Source organism: Macaca fascicularis, chromosome 4 (assembly GCF_037993035.2).
Source record: "Macaca fascicularis isolate 582-1 chromosome 4, T2T-MFA8v1.1".
In the NCBI taxonomy this organism is placed as follows: domain Eukaryota; kingdom Metazoa; phylum Chordata; class Mammalia; order Primates; family Cercopithecidae; genus Macaca; species Macaca fascicularis.
Genome location: NC_088378.1, coordinates 38,005,043 through 38,026,297, shown reverse-complemented (window position 1 = coordinate 38,026,297; position 21,255 = coordinate 38,005,043). Strand labels below are relative to the sequence as shown.

The window sequence follows — 21,255 nt, the reverse complement described above, 5'->3', positions numbered from 1 at the left end:
AAAAATAGTGTATCATTGTCCATCCATCAGGATACTAATGGATCATTGTGCATTTCTGCAAAATGGAGAAATAGTCTCTCCTTTTCTGAAGCTCTGCTAAGTAAGTGAACATGTACTTTTTGTAAGGCTGAGTTATAGGATGAAAGAGAAGATGGGTAATAACAAGAAGAGCAATTTTGCTGTGCATTTACTTGCATAACTGAATGTATTAAGAAAATGTTGGCCAGGCACAGTGGCTCACACCTGTAATCCCAGCACTTTGGGAGGCTGAGGCCGGCGGATCACGAGGTCAGAAGATCGAGACCATCCTGGCTAACACGATGAAACCCCGTCTCTACTAAAAATACAAAAAATTAGCTGGGTGTGGTGGCGGGCGCCTGTAGTCCCAGCTACTCGGGGGGCTGAGGCAGGAGAATGGTGTGAACCCGGGAGGTGGAGCTTGCAGTGAGCCGAGATCACGCCATTGCACTCCAGCCTGGGCAACAGAGCGAGACTCTTGTCTCAAAATAATAATAATAATAATGATAAAATAAAATAAAATAAAATAAGAAAATGTTGAATGTAGAATTCAAGCTCAGCAGATGTAACAAGGACCAAAATAACAATGGCTTAAACAAGTTAGAAGTTTCTTTCTCTCTTACTTAATAGCTGGAGTTGGGTAGTTCTGGGGGTTGTGGAGGTGCCCAAGGTCAGACACCTGAAGTCTATAGTTTTTCTGTACATTATTTAATCCTGGTTTCTAGTCTGTCATGATGGCCATTTATATAAGATGCATTTAAAAATCTCATGCATATTAAGATGCATTTAAAAATCTCATCATCATTTACTAAGAGCTAATGGTCCCTTGGGAATAAGTGAAAATGCACAAGTGCAGTCAACTAAAGAGAGATGGGGTATAGTAGGGCCTGGGTAATCTGTAGACAGCCTGAGCAACTGCAGCAGGGAATTAGAACCACTGCGAGTGATAACGATAAGAAATTTCCTATAGGGATTCGGCATCACACAATTGTAGGAGAAGCTGAGAACACAAAGGTCTAGAAGGGGACAATTGGGGAAGAGGGAAAAATTTATTAATCAAGGCACAGAGGGAAGCTGGTGAAGAAGCATGTGGAAGTCTGCGGTCTTGGCATCTGGTGGTGGCCTTCTGAAACTTCTGCTTGACAGCAGGGCAGGCCGGAGGAAAAGCTGGACTAAAAGTAGAGAGAAGCAGAGAGGACTCACTGAATCCGGTAGACAAACTGGAATCCATGCGAGGAAACTGCAGCACGCGCATCTTTCGCCACATCACTCCAGTGAGGCCGGCGACCTGCAGAAAAACTGCTGCCTTCTCCCAGAGCCCGGTCTAGTGCTTGGAGAAGTTATAGGAGGAGATCTGGCCAAACTCAAAGGGCCCGCACTCCACCCAGGGGAACCAGTGATCGGCAGCGGGGTGTACGAGCTGCGGTGGTGGCTAGGGCCCGGCACCAACGCCTCCAGCACAGCACTGTGGGGTCACTTTGGCCTTCCAAATCATGCAAATTTCTCTTCTTTCCAACCCTCGTCCAGAGCTACCCAGGGAAGAGAATTCTGGGAAATGTCCTTCTAGCTTAGCTAAGCAACACAGCACAAAATCACCACAGTAACAGACTCTGGCCTAAGAGAGAATACATGTGACTACCGGGGAAAAAAATTTCAAAAAGTCAAGGGCCCTAAATTCAGTCCATTGCTGTGATAGACTTTAAAAATCAAAATGTTAGTTATTCAAATATACGACTAGCTTCCATTCCATCTAAAACAAGAGGTGAGGTCATTTCATTAAGGTCTCCTGGCCTTCTGTTTCTTTAGCTATAAAACTGAAAAACACATTTGCTAATGCATTGCAAAGGCTTTCATGCTTGTTTTCTCAGGAACGTTAATTATCTCCCTTGAGCTGATGACTCTCGCTTATCTCCGGTTCCATCGTCTCACATGACTTCTGGTTCCTTTTTTCCCAATGAGTACTAAACTTTTCCCCCTGGAAGCTTCACTGTCAGCCAAACACAACACCCCCAAAGCTGAATTCCTTTTCCTTTTATACCAGGATTCTTTACCACTTCCATTCCCTTTCCAGAGGGCAGTCACTCTTCCTGCCACTCGGAGTGATGCTCTGGAGCTTTTCCTCAGTTCAGTCAATCATCACAATGGCTCTTGCTTTTATGGTTTCCTTCCTATTTCTGCCATCCTATGCTACCTCTTATCATCTCATTGTCAGGTTACTGGGATACCCTTCAAGAAGTCTTTGTCTAGTCCAGGCCCTTCTCACACCCATCCATCCTCCAGACCACTGTCAGCCTAAAATGAGTGACCAACTCTCCAAAGCAAAGAGTTTAATAGGGAGTAGCAGGGGTGTTGCAAACCTGTGATATGCATGCTGTGATGGTTCATGACGTATCTGGGGGTTGGGGCAAAGGAGGAGCTTTTAAAGACAAAAAGAATTCCACATAGACTGTAACCAAAAGTTACAAAGGCCAAAGGTAACAGGGGTTTGTTATAGGAGTTGGCATTAGCCAACTTATTGGTTGGTTGAGACAGACTTGCTAGGCAAGTGTCTTTGTGAAAACAGATTATTTGGAATACTGCAGTCTTGAGGGATTTCCTTGCAATAAGTCCTGTTACAGGAAAACCATGTAGTACCTGCAGAAATCTCTCATGATAAGAGCTCCTTCTTTCTTGCCCTCCTGACTCCATTTTGTTTGTGTTTTGACATACGTGACTCCATTTTGGTACTGGCAACTTTCACATCAGTATTCCTTAAATACTATTTTCCTCATGTCATCAATGTTTACAAATCTTCAAAGATTTCCTCCTTTCTTCCATGACATACAGGTCAAATGCCTTTCAAGATGAAAAGGAGATTAGAAATGATCTGGCGCAACATTTTTCTTTTATTTTCTTTTCTTTTCTTCTTTTTTTTTTTTTTTTTTTTTTTGGAGATGGAGTTTTGCTCTTGTCGCCTAGGCTGGAGTGCAATAGTGTGATCTCGGCTCACTGTAACCTCCGCCTCCCGGGTTCAAGAGATTCTCCTGCCTCAGCCTCCCAAGTAGCTGGTATTACAGGTACCTGCCACCATGCCTGGCTAATTTTTGTATTTTTAGTAGAGTCGGGGTTTCACGGTGTTGGCCAGGCTGGTCTGGAACTCCTGACCTCAAGTGATCTATCCACCTCAGCCTCCCAAAGTGCTAGGATTACAGGCATGAGCCATTTAATAGAAAAAAAAAAAATAAAAGAAAGTCTGGGAGATTGAGGACACACAGATTTGGGACTAGAACCTTAGGTACCTGAAAGCTAATCCATGTTCTTTCTGCTTCTATATCACCTATGTTTCAGGCAAAACCTCTGGTTTTTCAAGACCCTCCATTATCTCACCCAGCTCTACTAGGGCGTCTGCACTACCATAGGGCCACGATTTACTTGTAGTCTAAGTTTTGTGCTCCAGGGTCACCAGAGACTCCACGTAACAGAAAAGTGAATGACGCCTCCTGGGATTGTGCAATGAGGCAATACTTTGTCAGTGTGGGTTTATTCCCCACTGCTCCACACCCAAGTCAATACACACAAAGCACTTGTTGCGGCCTCTTCCTTCCCCCTCTCCTCTATCCAGATCCTTCCTCTTTTTGAAGTTTAATGGAAGCTTTATCTCCTCTTTGAATCCACTCCATTTTTTAGAGGTCTTTATTTATATGAACTACTACTAGTGTGTTTCTAGAGTAATTCGGTTCTGGGCTACAAAGGGTGTAAATTTAAAATCAGAAAACCTCTGTTCTAATCCCAGCTCTTCTACTTACTGGTGGTGGGACCTTTATGTGATTTTTCTTCTCTGAGCTATTTCTAATCTATGAAATGGGCATAGTAATATCTGTCCTATCTCCTAGAGTACAGGTGCACATCAGATGATCTAATGTATACGAGAGTGCTTTAGACGCTATAAAATATGAGAGTATGATATAATGTAGGTTACAACGTGAGAACACATCTTAGTTCTTAGCAATAGTGTATTACTTCTGTATGTTTATTTTGGTTTATTAACCAGAATGTAGTTATGGACTGTAAGCATTTTGAAGGAAGAAACATCTCACATATTTTCTTTCTGTCCCTGTAAGTGAGCACTGCATGAGTCTGTTTAAAAATCATGCTGGTTTATTTACCTTTGTGTTTTTAAGAGAGAATGAGGAAAAGGACTTAAAAATACGATGCAGACATAGAAAAGATCTCAAACTGGGCTTCTTTACTTGTGTAAAGATCTGGCTAGTGGGCAGGCTAGGAACTAAGTAAGCTAGAAATACTAGGATGCCAAAAAAACTTCTGTTCCTGCCAGACACCATCACGAGGCTTTTTGCAGAACAATCCATCACTTGGACATGATTTAAAAAAAAATCTCTTTCTGATTTTGGCTGTAAGAAAAGATGCAGGAGATTTAGTAGTGTTAAGAAACAATTGGTGGGATATATTTAGGCATTTCTTTGTTAAGGCATAAATAGTTATTCGAGAATTTTGAACACAATATCTAACAGTTGTTGTGGATGCTTTTTGGATCCTCTGCTTTTTGCTACAACATGGAGAAGAGGAGCTTCAGAGAACTACTTAGACCAAAAGCAATGCCAGCAAGATGGAGAATCTCAAGGTTGAAGGAAGTTTGGATCTAGGAAAAGGAAATACTGGACTGTCCAATTTATAATTGCAGGTGCAAGGACTGGCCTGGGTAATCACATGTGAGGCTTGGAGTCATGCTGTCAGAGGCACGAATCCAAATCACACCTTCTAAAGAGAACAGTCATTTCACATTCTTATCCTGAGGCTATGAATTCCCCTCGTGTTTTTAAAAGAGACCCAAATAATTCTCCATTTTTTTTCTTGCCAAGAGTCAATCCTTTATGTCCATATTCACATTTTAGTTTCTTTTTCTTTTCTAAAGAAAATATACCATAGTAATTTCATTTCAACCCCCAATTGTATTCTAGGGCATTGGTATAAACTATATAAACTAGTTGGAGCTTAAAGAAGATTTTTATTAGGAACAAGCTTTTCATACCAGATCATGAATGCATTACCAAACTTATTAACCTGATGCGATTAGTGCTCAGGTATTTAGAGAGTTTATTGCTTGTAATACAAACAAATCCTTTGTGTAAATAGAGGTATGAAGGGAAAAGTACTTGCTGTTCTAAAGTAACATTGAAAGCAAGATTAAACCATCCTTATTAGACCTTCTTAAATATGGACTGGCTCGGAACAACATTCCTTAATAGTGTTAGATCACAGCATGATTTTCTTCTGCCAGGAAAGTGTGTCTATTCTTAGGTTAAAGCGGATGTCCTACATCATTTTACTTTCTGGTCCCCTGTTCCCCTAACTGTAAAATAATGGGGTTGCCCCAGAATTTAGAATTCAGGAGGGAGTACTCATGTAATCCTATGTACTTTTTTTTTTTTTTTTTTTTGAGATGGAATCACTCTGTTGTCCAGGCTGGAGTCCGGTGGCTCTATCTCGGCTCACTGCAACCTCTGCCTCCCGAGTTCAAGTGATTCTCTTGCCTTAGCCTCCCGAGTAGCTGGGATTACAGTTGTGCACCACCACCATGCTTGGTTAATTTTTGTAGTTTTAGTAGAGATGGGGTTTTACCATATCGGCCAGGCCGGTCTTGAACACCTGACCTCAAGTGATCCACTTGCTTTGGCCTCCCAAAGAGCTGGGATTATATAGCCATTGCACCCAACATCTCATGTAATTTTAGAATGCATTTAAAATATTATTCTAAGAAGAGGTCCATAAGCTTCACCAGCCTACCGAAGAGGTTCATGGTCCCAGAGAGGCTAAGAGCCCCTCCCTTCCATTTTTCTGTAGCTAACATTAAAACTCTTAAATCAAATAAAATCAGGATATATACTTATTAAGCACTCTGTTGTCCATATCTTATCTTTCACTTCAAATGTGTTCAAAATCTTACCTCAGCTCTCCACTGTTTCTGGGGTGCTCTTCATAATCTCTTTAGTTCCCTTTAATAACAGAATTTTTCTGACATGGTTCTTTCACAACATAGAATCACAGATTCTTGACATTGTGAAGACACAGAACAATGCGAAGATTTTTGTATTCATGCTTCACAAGTAAAGTCAAGATGAGCCAAAACCCAAGGCATAATGTTATTATTTCATGAGTTCATGTGAGGTGATACTTGTGTAGAAACCCAGCCCTCCTGAAAATAGCCACTGTAACTCAGAAAAATATGTGTGACTTTTTAAAATGATAATTATTAGGGCTTTTTATCCAAAAATTCATATGCCCATAAATTAATTAATTGACCTCTTCTTTCATCTCATGATGAATAATTTTTTACGGTGAGCAGATGAAAGGCATTTTTCCCAAGGCCACATATGAAGTTAGATAATAAAGCTGTGACTGTCATCCTTCAGCTACTTTTGTATTCACATATTCAAGTGACAGATGACACCAAATAATCTCCCCTGATCTCTTCTACCAACTCTGAGGACTCAAATGGGCAGAAATTCCAGCAAGAAAACATCTTAGAGTGAGCAAGAAGAAAAGATAGAGAGAGAAGTGGTAGGGATTCATTGATTCACTCACACATCCAGCACATGTGTCTTGCCCACCCACGAGATGGCAGGCACAGTACCAGGTGCTGGAGATCCTCATCTTATCTTCACGAGCTAGTGATGGGGACAGGCAAAAAGAAAAAAAAAATGAACACACCTATGACACAGTTTCAGGAGACAGAAGTGTTAAAATTTAGGTGGAGGTAAGAGTGACAAAGAAAAATACAAGAGGGTAAGTGAAAGGGCATGCTTGGAGGAGGGTTATTTCCAATATGATAGTGGCAGAAGGCATTTCTGACCAAGGTTTGATGAAGAAAGCAGTGTGACAATCTCGGAGGAGGGGGTCTTGAAGCAGGGCGAATGGCAGGTCAGATGGCTTTGAGGACATGAGCTTGAAGGGTGAGGAGAGCTGCAAGAAAGCCATCGTGTTTGAATTTGGACCAGACTTTGCCATTGGACTACCTGGCCTTGAATCTGGCACCACCGTGTAGGACTTAGGGCAAGTCTGTTGCTCTCTCTAGCTTTCAGTTTTCTTATCTGGAAAACAGGGCAGTTGTATTCACTTGATGGCCTAATTGTGGAGTTAAATGAAGGAATCTGTATAATGTGCCCCTAGTTCAGTGCATGGTGTGTGGCATGGACTTCATACACTTAGTCATTAGTGTTATTAAATGTCTGGCTGTGGTCTAGACATGAGGTGAACAGTTCTGATAATGCCAGCACTGACTTCAACAGGCATTTTGCTTAAGTCACTCTGGGACACACAGGAAGTGCTTCAAGCCCTTTATTGATTTACGATGTTGTGGTCTTCTTTCCCTCCCTCTACACATAAATCCAGCTGAGTCAGGACCACAGAGACCAGATTGTGGCTTTGAGAAGTCTAGTTCAATCCTAGGTCACCTGCAGTCCAGAGGACTTCCTGGGAAACCAGACAGGTTTTACAGAAAATCATGAAGCTTTGGTAAAAGAAGAGGAAAGGTGAGATACAGGCTGAGAAACAGACAAATGTCCATTCTTCTGTTTTTTTTTTTTTTTTTTTTGGAGACAGAGTCTCGCTCTGTCGCCCAGGCTGGAGTGCAGTGGCGCGATCTTGGCTCACTGCAAGCTCTGCCTTCCAGGTTCACACCATTCTTCTGCCTCAGCCTCCCGAGTAGCAGGGACTACAGGCGCCCACCACCATGCCCAGCTCATTTTTTGTATTTTTAGTAGAGACGGGGTTTCATCATATTAGCCAGGATGGTCTTGATCTCCTGACTTCATGATCTGCCTGCCTTGGCCTCCCAAAGTGCTGGGGTTACAGGCATGAGCCACTGTGCCCGGCCTACATGTCCACTCTTCTAAGTTGGTACAACGAATTTAGACTGTATGTCCTGTGCAAACATCAACTCTGCCCTGTTCACATTGGCTTCTCCAGGCCTAACATGGCACCCGGCCCACAATTGGGGATCAATAAATATTTGTTGGATGAATAAAAAAATTCTTTCTAGAACTCTTTCAGCTTCCATAATTAAGGCGGAGCTGCCTAGTCTGGGGCTGGATATCCTGATCTCCTCTGATATGACTCTGACCTAATATCCAGGGAATGAGAGGTGAATATGGCTTGTGTGGAACCTCACACACATTTGGCCAAAAATTATTTCTGAGTAAAGCTACTAAATTGAGGACGCAAGGCCATCTCCAATATTTGGTGACTGAAGAAGTTTCATGTTTTAGATTCACTAAAATGAAGACCATTTTAAAAAATGTACAGTGTTAGACAAAATTTATTTTAAGTTTTTCCATGTTTTTCTCCAAATATGAGACCCAGCTTCCTCTGACAAAAAGATTGAGAATAGCCCATCCAAGGTAGGATAATTATTCCTACCTTGGTTTCATGTAATTGAATGTTTTTAAACTTGACTCTTTACCAAAAAGATTGGAGGAAATTCCTTCATGGTTCTCCTAAGAGAAATATGTGACAATCTAAAGCTGGAATCTGGGAGGGAAGTGTTTTTGCTTACCTAATTAAACATTAGAGTTTATAGAAATATTTCAATGGATTATCTCAGCCTTAAGAATCACATTAAATCTCTCAGATGTGAATGGGCAATCTAAAGTTGATAACAGTACTCAAAGATCTTTGTAGAAAAATCATACCATCGCCACAAGTAATTAAGCTGTCAATAAGTGTAAGGGGCTGAGATTTTACCCCACTTGCAAGCTAACAAGTTAGCCTGTCACAGTTTAATGATGTTGACGAGAAACACAAGAGTCCTTGGTCAGAGACAAAGGGTAGTTTATTATCCATAGCAAAGCAATAGCCAGAATATCAACACTTGCCCAGGTTCTCCAAGCTGCAATACAGGTTAACATGAAGGGGGTCAGATAACACCTGCATATATTTTCTTTTTTGAGAGAACACCCCAGTCTAGCAAACCCATATTTTTTATAATAGAGACTAAGTCATCCTGATGTCTTCCCCAGAGGGAGACATTTTATTTATTTATTTATTTTTATTCTTTGTTATTTTTTCTAGGAGATGTTATCTTTAGCGGACAGTCAACAAACTTGCCGTTTGTTCCAGAGGGTGACACTATCTCTATCTCCAAGACTATTTATTATGCAGCCTACAACAAGGCTATTATACAAACAGCCTTGGAAAGACAGCTTAGAGCTGTCAGTGCCTTTTCCCACAAGACATGAAGAAATGTGAGAGACCCATGGAGAACTGGCTCCCAACCCAAACATCCTGAAACTCAGATGTCTTTCTTTCTATTCGAAACAACAAACTAGAATTTTGAAAAACTCAAAGACCATAGAGCCTAACTTTTTGTTCTGTTTGGTTTTATGGAGCGGAACCAGCCTATTGGAGGGTGGGTATCAATGTTGGAAGCATGAGTCATCTGCCATAAAATTTAAACTTAGATTTAAACAAATAACTCTGGCTCTTAAAAAAAATTTGTTCATGTGATATTTGCACAGCTAAAGATTATGACAGTTACAAGGATGTGGAGCAGCAGGTTCTAATTTGGAAGTTTACTTAGTGGCTTCATTTCAAGACCTACTGGGTTTCAGGCAAAGGGGCTGACATTGCAGAAGCACAGGTGTTTCAAAAAAGATTCTGGTATTCTTCAGATTTTCTCCAAGGCTCCAGGTCCTAATATGCAGAACCATCACAGTCAAAGGCTTTTTTTCTGCTCATCTTGCTCTTCCACCATTCTTATGGGATAATTACATATCTTTAGAGAAAAGGCAATTTCAGACACTGTTATTTTTTGAACAAGAGAGGATTATTTATTTTTTAAATATATATTTATTTCCAACTTTTATTCTAAGTTCAGGGGTACACATGCAGAATGTGGAGGTTTGTTGCAATAGGTAAATGTGTGCCGTGGTGGTTTGCTGCACAGATCATCCCATCACCTAGGTATTAAGCCCAGCATCCATTTGCTATTCTTCCTGATGCTCTCCCTCCCCACACACACTCCTTCGACAGGCCCCAGTGTGTGTGTTGGTCCCCACCCCCCACATGTGTCCAACAGTGTAAAAGTGTTAACAGGAGAGTTTTATTATTAAATGTAGCCATTATACAGTAATAGTCACATAATGAGTTTACGTTGTGCATCTACCTTTAAGATATTTCAAATCTTATTTTTCCCGTTAAATCTTAAGTTTCAGTTATCACCAATATTTACACAAACACTGTTCATTTTTCTCAGCTAATTAAGTCAAAGGTCATTTAGAGTGACTGGAATCGTGAATTATTATATGGAAAACGGCATCCATGTGGTTTTGTACTAACTTTGCATCCAAACAACCAGGAAAAACTTAAAGAAATATGTGCACTTAGCTAATTAAATCCTGTTTTTCCTTTTGGAGTTAGATGATGCAGCAGTAGTACCTAATAGAACCAAAGAGTTTAAAACTACATTTTTGTAGCATAAGCACAGCTAGAAGTATGGCAAAATGACACCATCAATCCTATCACCATGGGCAACTACTCACATGATACGTTGGTGTTTAACTTATCTCTCAGTCTAATACTCTAATTATAGTTCTATGACCTTGAAAATGATAAATATTGGACTGTAAAAGATGTTAAAGTGTCAGGCTAAGGTTTTAATACTATCTTAATAAACACAAGTATTCATGTGTTACTTTACTGTTTTCCATGACTCAATGTTAAGAATTTTTCAAGGATAATTTGCAACACTTGAAACTATAATACTATCCTAATTAAAGTATCAATAATGAAAAATGTACATCAAATATTATCTCTGAAGCCATGACATTTAAGTTATAGTTCAAACTAGAAAAGACTAATTTCTTGCAGCGCCTTCCCTTTTGGCTTGGCATTTTGAACTATTAGTTCAGTGGTCTTCAAACTGGGGTATGCATGCTCCAGGGTAGGGGTTCCCAACTCCTGGATCATGGACTGGACCGCTCAGGGGGTTTCCCAACTCCTGGACCATGGACTGGACCGATCAGGTCTGTGGCCTGTTGGAGACCCGGCTGCACAGCAGGAGATGAGCTGTGGGTGAGCAAGTGAAGCTGAGCTCTACCTCTTGTCAAACCAGCTGCAGCATTAGGGTCTCATAGGAGGGCAAACCCTAGTGTGAACTGCCCATGTGAGGGATGTGGGTTGCATGCTCCTTATGAGAATCTAATGATAAATGTCATGTACTTGAATCATCTCGAAACCATCCCCCCTGCACCCTGTCTGTGGAAAAATTGTCTTCCATGAAACCAGTCCCTGGTGCCAGAAAGGTTGGGGACCACGGCTCTAGGGAGTTTACTTTCTGAAGCATACTTCTTCCATGATAATTCAAAGCTAATCAATTTCCAGAGATTCAGGTTCAAAAAAATCTGTTCTTTGATATTTCTCCTTCTGCATCTCCCCAGTTATAACTGTTCTCCCACTTAAAAGAAAGCACACTTGTTACTATCAGAAATATTATTTTGATACATATTCAAAATTGTAAAAACCTGAGAATGCTAATCAAAAAGACAACTGGAAATATTGGTGTAGGTGTTCAAAAATGAGTCTAAAGCTTAGATAATCATCATTTTATAAGTCAAGATATTTCTGATAATTTATCAGCACTATATTATTACAAATAACTTCTATTACTTAATTCTTTAATTCTTCTATTAAAAAATTTTTCAACTCCCCATATTTTAATTATTCTTGAGAACAATAATTTTCATCCATTTAAAAAGTAGAACTGTATCATGTTATTCTAGAAATAAGTGACATTCAACCACAGATACAAAATAAAGAAAAAAACTCCCCATCCATCTAATTGAGAGGTATTTCTAATACATTTTCATTTTTCCTGTTTAATAATCATTTCTAAAATATGTAAGATACTTTTATAATTTTTATCTATTTATAGTAATTATTATGTTAATAGTTTAATTCAGACAAATTCTTAGAAGCTCTTAGAGTAAATAAAAAAATTCCAATTTAAGGTCACATTTTAAAAAATTATTATTATTATTAATATTATTGTTTGAGACAGAGTTTCACTCTTGTCACCCAGGTTGGAATGCAATGATGCAATCTCGGCTCACTGCAACCTCCACCTCCCAGGTTCAAGCAATTTTTGTGCTTCAGCCTCCCAGCTAGCTAGGATTACAGGCATGAGCCACTATGCCCAACCTAAGGTCATAGTTTTTTTGAGAGATGTATGATGGGATGATCAATAAAAGACTTTCCAGATTAAAAATGCAGTACAGTAGAGTAAAATACTAAGTTCAAGTGAAAAAGAAACAATGTAAACTTTCTATTAAATACCTTGTTCCTATACTATTTATTTATTTATTTATTTACCTTCCAAGAGACAGGGTCTTGCTCTGTTGCCTAGGCTGGAGTGTAATGGTGTGACTGATCATAGCTCACTGCATCCTCAAACTTCTGGGTTCAAGCCATCCTCCTGCCTTTGCCCCCTGAGTAGCTAGGACTACAGGCATGCACCATTATTCCTGGCCATGTTTTTTAAATTTTTTTTGTAGAGAGAGAGTCTAGTTATGTTGCCCAGGCTTGTCTCGAACTCCTGGTCTCAAGGGATCCCCCTGCCTCAGCCTCCCAAAGCACTGGAATTGTAGGAGTAAGCCACTGCACTGGCCTGTTCCTAAAATTTTTTAAATGGATGACAATGGCTATCAAATAGGCATGGTATTTGAATTCCACAGGAAACATTTAAAAGAGTAATACAACTATTCTACGTTAAATGTTAGAATTTAAATAAAATACAAATTGCATCCTTTGCTATTATTTAAATTTATGGTGAAAAATGTTAACTGTTGGCTTATAAATTAAAGAAAATTGTTTTTAAAATTCCAGGCCGCTCAAGCAAGAGAGTTTGAAGATCACTGCCATAGTTCTCTCTTATCCCCAATTGGTGCCTGCTCACAAAAGAGTTCCATTTTTGATTCTAGCGTTCATTATTGAGGGTTATTCCATTTAGTCCAATTTCCCTTTGTATACTTTTTTCAAAAATCATTTCAGTTGGTTTTGACTAGAAATCTTTAGGCAGAAAGATTAGAGAACATTGAGCCTTTATTTAATTGCCTTTTTTAGTTTGTAATTTAAGTAATCCAAGATAATATTCTTGAAAAAGTATTTCTTTTACAAAAGGCCATGAGTAGATATGACTCAGGGAGACTGAGAATGCAAAATAGAAAAAGAAATTAAAGCAACCACATGACTGCCAATGTTGGGGATGGTATCCTATAGTGGGGTTTATTTATTTATTTATTATTTATTTATTTTTGGGGAGACAGCCTAGCTCTGTCTCCCAGGCTGGAGTACAGTGGTGTGATCTCGGCTCACTGCAACTTCCACCTCCTGGGCTCAAGTGATTCTCCTGCCTTAGCGGGATTCCATAGTAGCGGGGACTACAGCTTGTCTACCACGCTTGTCTAAGTTTTTGTATTTTTAGTAGAGATGGGGTTTCACAATGCTAGCCAGGCTGGTCTCAAACTCCTGAGCTTAGGTGATCCGCCCACCTCGGGCTCCCAAAGTGCTGAAATTACAGGCATGAGCCACCTCCCCTGGCCTATTTTTTTTTTTTTTTTTTTTCGAGACAGGGTATCACTCTGACGCCTGGGCTAGAGTGCAGTGGCATGATCACGGCTCACTGCAGCCTCGATCTCTGGTTAATAACTTAATTCAGAAAAACTCTTGGAAGCTCTTAAATAAAAAGAAATTTCAATTTAAGATTATATTTTTAATTTGATTTTAAAATTAAAAGAGCACTCACTGCAGCCTCGATCTTCCTACCTCTGCCTCCTAGGTAGCTGAGACTACAGGCATGCATCACCACACCTGGCTAATTTTTGTACTTTTTATAGAGACAAGGTTTCACCATGTTGCTCAGGCTGGTCTCAAACTCCTGGGCTCAAGCAATCCACTTGCCTCGACCTCCCAAAGTGCCAGGATTACAGGAGAGAGCCATCACACCCAGTCGTGTACTTATTTTTAAAGAACCCAATTTCTCCACTTCGGCAACTTATGAGGCCAGAATTTAAACATCTGGTTGGAAGCGATGGGCACAGTCCCTCCAAATTCACATTTTAATTACTCCTTTGCGGTCAGAGAGATAGGTGTGCCACTTACAAAGGCAATAAAAACCAAGGATTTTTCACTCCTACGAAGTATAGGGCATGGCTCCTTTGCAAATCAAGTTGTTGAAAACTCTGCAGCCTGAGTGTAGAGCTTCCTCCAAATTGTTAGTTCTCTGGCAAGACTTTCAAGACCTCTGTGAGCCTTTCAAACCCTGGGCTAGCATGCCAGGTGGTTTCGGAAGGACTCAAGCCAAACAGAAAGTGTGCCTGGAGAGCTGCAGAATTTAAATCTGAAGGCATAGAAGTTTAAATGACAGTTTCTGTGGGAATTAACTGGGGCAGGAACCTGAAATAGGTAGGAGGGTGAAACACACAAGTGGCAGGGCTGCCATTTCCATTGAATACCCTTATTAATGCAAGTCCATGTCCTCAACCGGACACAGAGAGACTTCAACGTACTTGCCCTTCATGATCTTTTTATGACATTCTGTGTAGCCATAAGCACTCTGTCTGTGGATTTCATCTGGATCAGGCAAGTTCTGATAGGCAGCCCTGATGATTTAATACCATGTGAAATATGAGTTTCCTATTTGTTTTCTTGTTTTTTTTGTTTTGTTTTGTTTTGTTTTTTTTGAGACAGAGTCTTGCTCTGTCACCCAGGCTGGAGTGCAGTGGCCGGATCTCAGCTCACTGCAAGCTCCACCTCCCGGGTTTACGCCATTCTCCTGCCTCAGCCTCCCGAGTAGCTGGGACTACAGACGCCTGCCACCTCGCCCGGCTAGTTTTTTGTATTTTTTAGTAGAGACGGGGTTTCACCATGTTAGCCAGGATGGTCTTGATCTCCTGACCTCGTGATCCGCCCGTCTTGGCCTCCCAAAGTGCTGGGATTACAGGCTTGAGCCACCACGCCCGGCCGAGTTTCCTATTTGTAAACAATCACCACTCCTCCGCCCCCCACAAATCCAAAACTTCCTCCATCATTGCAACATAGACAAGACCTTCAAGATTCGTGCGGACCCTGACATTTATAAGGTTATGAATTGCTGAGGCAGTCCTGAAATGATGGGATTGAAAGTGGAGTAATAGGAGTCAAGGAGAATCATTTTAGTGCTTGCTGAACTCCAGTGACTGCGCTCACTGTAAGAGTTCACCGTGTCTCTGTTATGAGTGCTCTGTGGATTCCTGATGTGCAAATAGGGCAATGTGCATCCCCTTTTGGCGTGTCATCGGGGTAGGGAATAAAGAAGATGCCCAGAGAGAGTCACTACTTCTTTACTGTGGTAGTGAAAGGGAGCCCTCCCCTGTGGCAATAATTTAATTTTCCTTGGGGAGAAATTGGGCCATCTCATTGGGAAAAGGAATTGGTGATTTTAAGAAAACTCCCACCTGTTACTATAAACATAAACACTAAATCCCCATGTAGTGATTCATACCTCTATGAATGAGTAAGTGTTTCAGTCCTTGCTTATGAACTGAAACTGAGTTTCTCCACTGCTTCTGCTTTAGGTATTGACAGCATTCTTTCCAGAGAACATCAAGGCTGGTGAGATTCTGGCACTGTCTTGCTTCTAGGTCAGCCATGGAAAGACTCTGACCCTTTCAGTGAGTCTATCTTGTTGCACATGATACTTTCAGATTTATATTTCCCTCTCTCTGGAGCTGAAAACCTGTGATTCTACAATCTGGAATCATTGTTTAAATAATATTCTTTCTTTTTTGGGGTGAGGGACAAAGTCTCATTCTGCTGCTCAGGCTGGAGTGCAATGGTATGATCATAGCTCAGGGCAGCCTTGATCTCCTGGGCTCATATGATCCTCCTGCCTCAGCCTCCCAAGTGGTTGGGACTATGGGCATGTGCCACCACGCCTGGCTTTTTAATTTAATTTAATTTTATTTTATTTATTATTTTAAGTAGAGACAAGGTTTCGCTATGTTGCTGGTCTCTAACTACTGAGCTCAAGCAATCCTCTCACCTCAACCTCCCAAAGTGCTGGGATTACAGGTGTGAGTCACTGTGCCTGGCTCAGTATTCTTATTTTTAACTTGACAGGCTCCACATTGGGAGGTTGAACTATCCTTGTCAAAACATTTGTCAATTTTTGTGACATCCAGTTTGTCAATATTAGATAAACCAAGCCATCAATTCTTTAATTCCTTCATTCAATCAAAAAAGAAGTAGACTCTTTCCGCAACAATACAGTTATTTTTGGAAGCATCAGGTGTAGGGCTTGCTTGACAAGTTTCTTTTTGAACAGAGACTGAGGGAAGTCTCTTTTTCAATATTCAACTCACTGCTCGCTGACTGGTGAAACTACTGGAGGACTTGGCTTAGCTGTTATATTGAATGAATGTCTAGGACAGGCTTGCAATGTGGATCTCGAGTTTTTCTAGACAAGCCCCTGGCAGTTCAGACTGAGCACATACAACTGGTGTTTTGTGCAACTGTCCCATCTTCTTGTTGGCGAGGTCCACTTTCTATCACAGCAGGATCAACTCATTTTCATTTGAGGCCAAGATGGTTCTGATGAGCCTAGCAATGATTCTCCCCAAACCTCACTAAGTAATTCCATGGCCACCATGATGAAAGATGGGGAGGGGAAGAAGGAGGTTTGAAAGGTGATGAGGTGAGGATGGAAGTTGAAACAAGAAACCCTGAGCTATCTCCTCTACTAAAAGAAAACGAGAGTGCCCTTTACCCCACCTCCTCCTCATGGCTTTTAAAGCAAATGATTGTAGGGACCCTCAGCTTCACCTGGCCAGCATCGAATACTCATGCCAGGAAAGGGTATAGGGAGGTTGGTCCATGGCATATATTATTTAGCTTAAAATTCAGATTTATATAATTTTATCTTGCATTTGTCCAAGGACAGGTCTTCATTACAAAGGCTTCACCAGAATTATGCAGATATCAGTCTACTCAGAGCTGGATCTTCAGTCTTGCAAAGCTCAAGACAGGGTTACCTGAGCACGAAACTGGTCTCATTAAAAGTAAAGCGATTCCACCAAGGATATAATCTGCAAGAATCTAGTGAAGCTCTTTCAGCATGGATAGGGGCAGGGGAAGAGAGGTGAGGTAAGAGTGTGGCAGACATGGGGTTTCCTAGTTTTGAATTCCCCATTAATAAGAACAATAATAATAATTATACTACTTTTTATTATAATTATCTTCCACGCATGAAAGGTAACCCTATATAGATTCACTTGGAGAAGATAAGAAAAAAATAGATTTTTCCAGTCTTCTGCAATCAAATTTAGTTTTTTCTTCCTTTAAAGCAGCAAATTTATACCCAGCAGATGTTTTTTCTACAGGGTGTAATCTTGTCAGGAGAGGCAAATTTTAAGTTAGAGGCATGACTGACTGCTGGATTCTGGCACAGGGAACCCAGGTGGTTGCTGGCCAGAGCGGCCTCTCCCTGGCTTCTCGTTTCTTCTTCCCGTCCCCTCTTCTGGGATAAAATTATGTAGTTGGTTGATATATCAGTGCTAGTTTTCTAAAACACAGTGAACCAGCCAACAGTGAGCCTGAGCTGGGGCAGTGCCGAAGGCCTTCTTTCCACTGAATCAAAGATGCTTACACTCCACATTTATTTATTAATTAATAAATATTTATTGAGCCACTATCAAGAAAGCACAGTGATAAAAAAGCATGAATCCCAGAGACTACTAGGGATAATGCCACCTTTGTCACTTACATGCTCTATGACCTGGGCAAGTTAACTCTTCTAAGCCTCCATTTCCTCTTCAATAAAAGAGGTATCGTAATAGTTCCTACCTTGTTGGGGTCTGTGAGGATCAAATGAGATGAGGTTGTAAAAATGTTTGTAAAAGCCCACAGTAAGAACTCCTGGCTGTTTTTCATTAGGCAAACTGGGTTTGATAGGCTGTGAGCAGAAGACAAGTTAATTTGCTCCTTTATTGCCCCGTCTGATCCCATCAGCCAAGCCCCATAATGTTTCTTGTCACTCTCAGATAATAAAAAGTCCTCTGATGAATTTTGGTGCCAATAAGACTCTCCTTCTAGTAATGCAAATGTCCAGTCTGGTAAAATAATCAAATCTTGTAGCTCTATTTAATTTAGAACTTCTCTCCACCCAGCTTGCTTCAGGCCAGGACGCCCAAGTCGGAGAAGGGAGAGTAGCCGGCTTCCTCATGCCCTCCTGGCTCCATTTCCTACCCACTCATTAGCTGTGATTTCTGACTCCTCCAAGGTCAGGGGGAGAGAGACAAGGAAACAGCCCAGTCCTACAGCAGGTACACCTGGGCTCTGGCACTGAGGCCCCTGTGCTTGGCAGATGTCCCGAGCTGGCTCTCTTGTTGCTGCCAGGCAGGTGGCCCCCGCCTCTGCCCTGTGGTTTGCATTTCTTGGGCCTGTGTCAGATACCAGCACTTCATGCCCCTCACCCTATCTGTGGGGACCATGGTCCAGCTCTCCTAATGTTTCTGTGAGTCCTTTCTTCCTTGGCTGGAGGTGAGGAGGCAGCACGTCCCTGTACTGTCCTGGCCTTCTGAGGTAGGAAATGGCCCTGCTTCCCAACCACAAATGCCGGCAGGATGAGGGCAGGGAGAGATCAGGGCGCGGCACTCAGATTCAATGGGTTTTCGCTAAGTGTGCCGTGGGCCACCCACTCTTCCCTTTCTTCTAGTGCCCTGGCTGGTGCTCAGCGAGATCTTTCCTGGTGGGATCAGAGGACGAGCCATGGCTTTAACTTCTAGCATGAACTGGGGCATCAATCTTCTCATCTCGCTGACATTTTTGACTGTAACCGGTAAGAAGTCTTTGTTTTCCTCTAATGTCTTTGGTCCTCATAGGACAAATGTTCGGGAATCACACCCACCTAAAGACCATTTTTTCGTGAAAAATTTCAAACACACTTAGAAGGAGGACGGCCATGACCCTGAAGTACCCATAACCCAATTTACACAGTTTTCAATCTAAATCTATTTTAACCCCACCTGCTCTTCCCCCTACCCAATTATTTTGAGTTACATCCCATATGTAATGTTGTTTTGTCTGTAAAATTTCAGCATAGACCTTTAAAAGACATTCAAATATAGCTACAATGTCATTATCACACTTAAAAATATAAATAATCATCCCTTAGTATCAAATACCCAGTCTGTGTTCACGTTCTAATTGCCCTATAATTGTTTTTTATATGTGATTTGAATCATGACCCAAATACATAACTTACAAGTCCCTGAAATGTGTCATAATTTGTAGGTTTTGTCTCCATCTCCTCTATCTCCTCACCCCCCACTGTACCTCATATTTCTAAAGAAATTACAAATCTATTAAAAAACAAATGATTTGTTTCATAGCATTTTCCAGTCTGAATTTTGTTGATTATAGTCATGTCACGTGTCCCTTTCTGTTTTCTTTTTTTTTTTTTTTAGACAGTCTCTCTCTCTTGCCCAGGCTGGAGTGCAGTGGCATGATCTCAGCTCACTGCAACCTCCAGCTCCCGGGTTCAAATGGTTCTCTTGCCTCATCCTCTGGAGCAGCTGGGATTACAGGCGCACAGCATCACACCCAGCTAAGTTTTGTATTTTTAATAGAGACAGGGGTTTCACCATGTTGGCCAGGCTGGTTTTAAACTCCAAGTGATCCACCTGCCTCAGCGTCCCAAAGTGCTGGGATTACAGGCATGAGCCACCATACCTAGCCTTCCTCTGTCTTTTATGTTTCTTGTAACTTGCTATTAGATTTAGATAGAGGCTTGAGGAGAAAGGGAAACCAATCCACAATAACAAAACTCATGTTTAGGTGTCAGGCAGAATTGCTTGTAATAATAACGAACTTTTATTTTCAAGGGGAATCTCATCAAATTTAATGATACAGAGAAGCAGAAGCGAGATTCTTTTTTATTTTTTGTTTGTTTTTGAGACAGAGTCAAGGGTCTCACTCTCTTGCCTAGGCTGGAGTGCAGTGGTGCGATCTCGGCTCACCACAACCTCCACCTCCCGGGTTCAAGGGATCCTCCTGCTTCAGCCTCCGAAGTAGCTGGGACTATAGGTGCGTGCCACTACGCCTGGCTAATTTTTTTGTATTTTTAATAGAGATGGGATTTCACTTTGTTGACCAGGCTGGTCTCGAACTCCTGACCTCATGATCCACCCGCGTCAGCCTCCCAAAGTGCTGGGATTACAGGCGTGAGCCACTGCGCCTGGCAGGGAGATTCGATAAGGTCAGGCTCATTGTTACTTTCACTGAAGCCTGAAATTCAACCGCGTTGTATAGAAAATTTGAGGATCCCTATGTCGGAAATAAGGCAAGGCATAAAAAAAGTGTTACAAACAAAACAAAACATTGCTGTTTGTCTGTTCCATTCAGCAGCCCCATAAATTAGATTGATACATTATAATAAAATAACCCAATATTAGGGATCAAATCAGAAACAGAAGCATTTGCCTTGTTTTCCTAGCTCCAACTTGTAAACATGGGCAGAGTAAGAAGGGAGACCCTTGGGGATTACAAAGAATGATAGAGCTAAAATAAATAAATAAAGCCTAAATTTATTTAAAAAAAAAAAAAAAGAGAGAGGCTTGAGGAGATTTAGATGTCATTTGTTGGTGAACTCTGTGGCAGCTGCTGCCGTGTGAATTGCCAACAGGAGGCACATGAGGCCTGGATGTCTTGCTGTTTGTCACGTTGGCCTCCTTTGATGATCATTTCCCAGACCTACTCATTATATCATTCCTTCTCCAGTTTTATCTGAAATGCCTCTCTAAAGAGAAATTTCTTCTCATTAGCTCTTTGGCTACCCTGAAGTGTGGATCATGTAAGAAAGGTAAAACACGTGCTTGAAACTTTCTCTTTATTTTCTAGTTTTCAAAATAATGTGGCCGTTCCCCAGTATCCACCAAAACTGACCAATGAGTCAGTTTCTCTTTATTTAATATACAGATGAGGAACACGTAGCATGACTACAATCAAGAAAATCCAGACCGTGGGAAATTCTGTGAAACAAATAACTCAGTTTCTTCATTTCATATATATTGTCTTTATAGATGTAATTTTCAAAAGTGGATGTTTGCTCAAAACATGTGCATATATATAAACACACATATACACATATACACACACATACATACATATATATTTAGTATATCCACTTTTGGAAATTAACCTTTGGAGTTA

At 41.0% G+C, this 21,255-nt stretch overlaps 1 protein-coding gene across 2 annotated transcripts in view; it reads left to right on the top strand.

Moving 5' to 3' along the window:
- The window catches only part of SLC2A12 (solute carrier family 2 member 12), a 63,300-nt gene that overhangs the window by 27,814 nt on the left and 14,231 nt on the right, over window positions 1-21,255 (top strand). For both annotated transcript variants that reach the window (XR_012433452.1, XM_045391505.3), the window contains one exon: window positions 18,761-18,883. Coding sequence is in view for 1 of the 2 variants with exons in the window: in XM_045391505.3 (XP_045247440.2) it covers window positions 18,761-18,883 (123 nt within the window). In the remaining variant the exon portion in view is untranslated. The remainder of the gene's footprint in view (window positions 1-18,760; window positions 18,884-21,255) is intronic.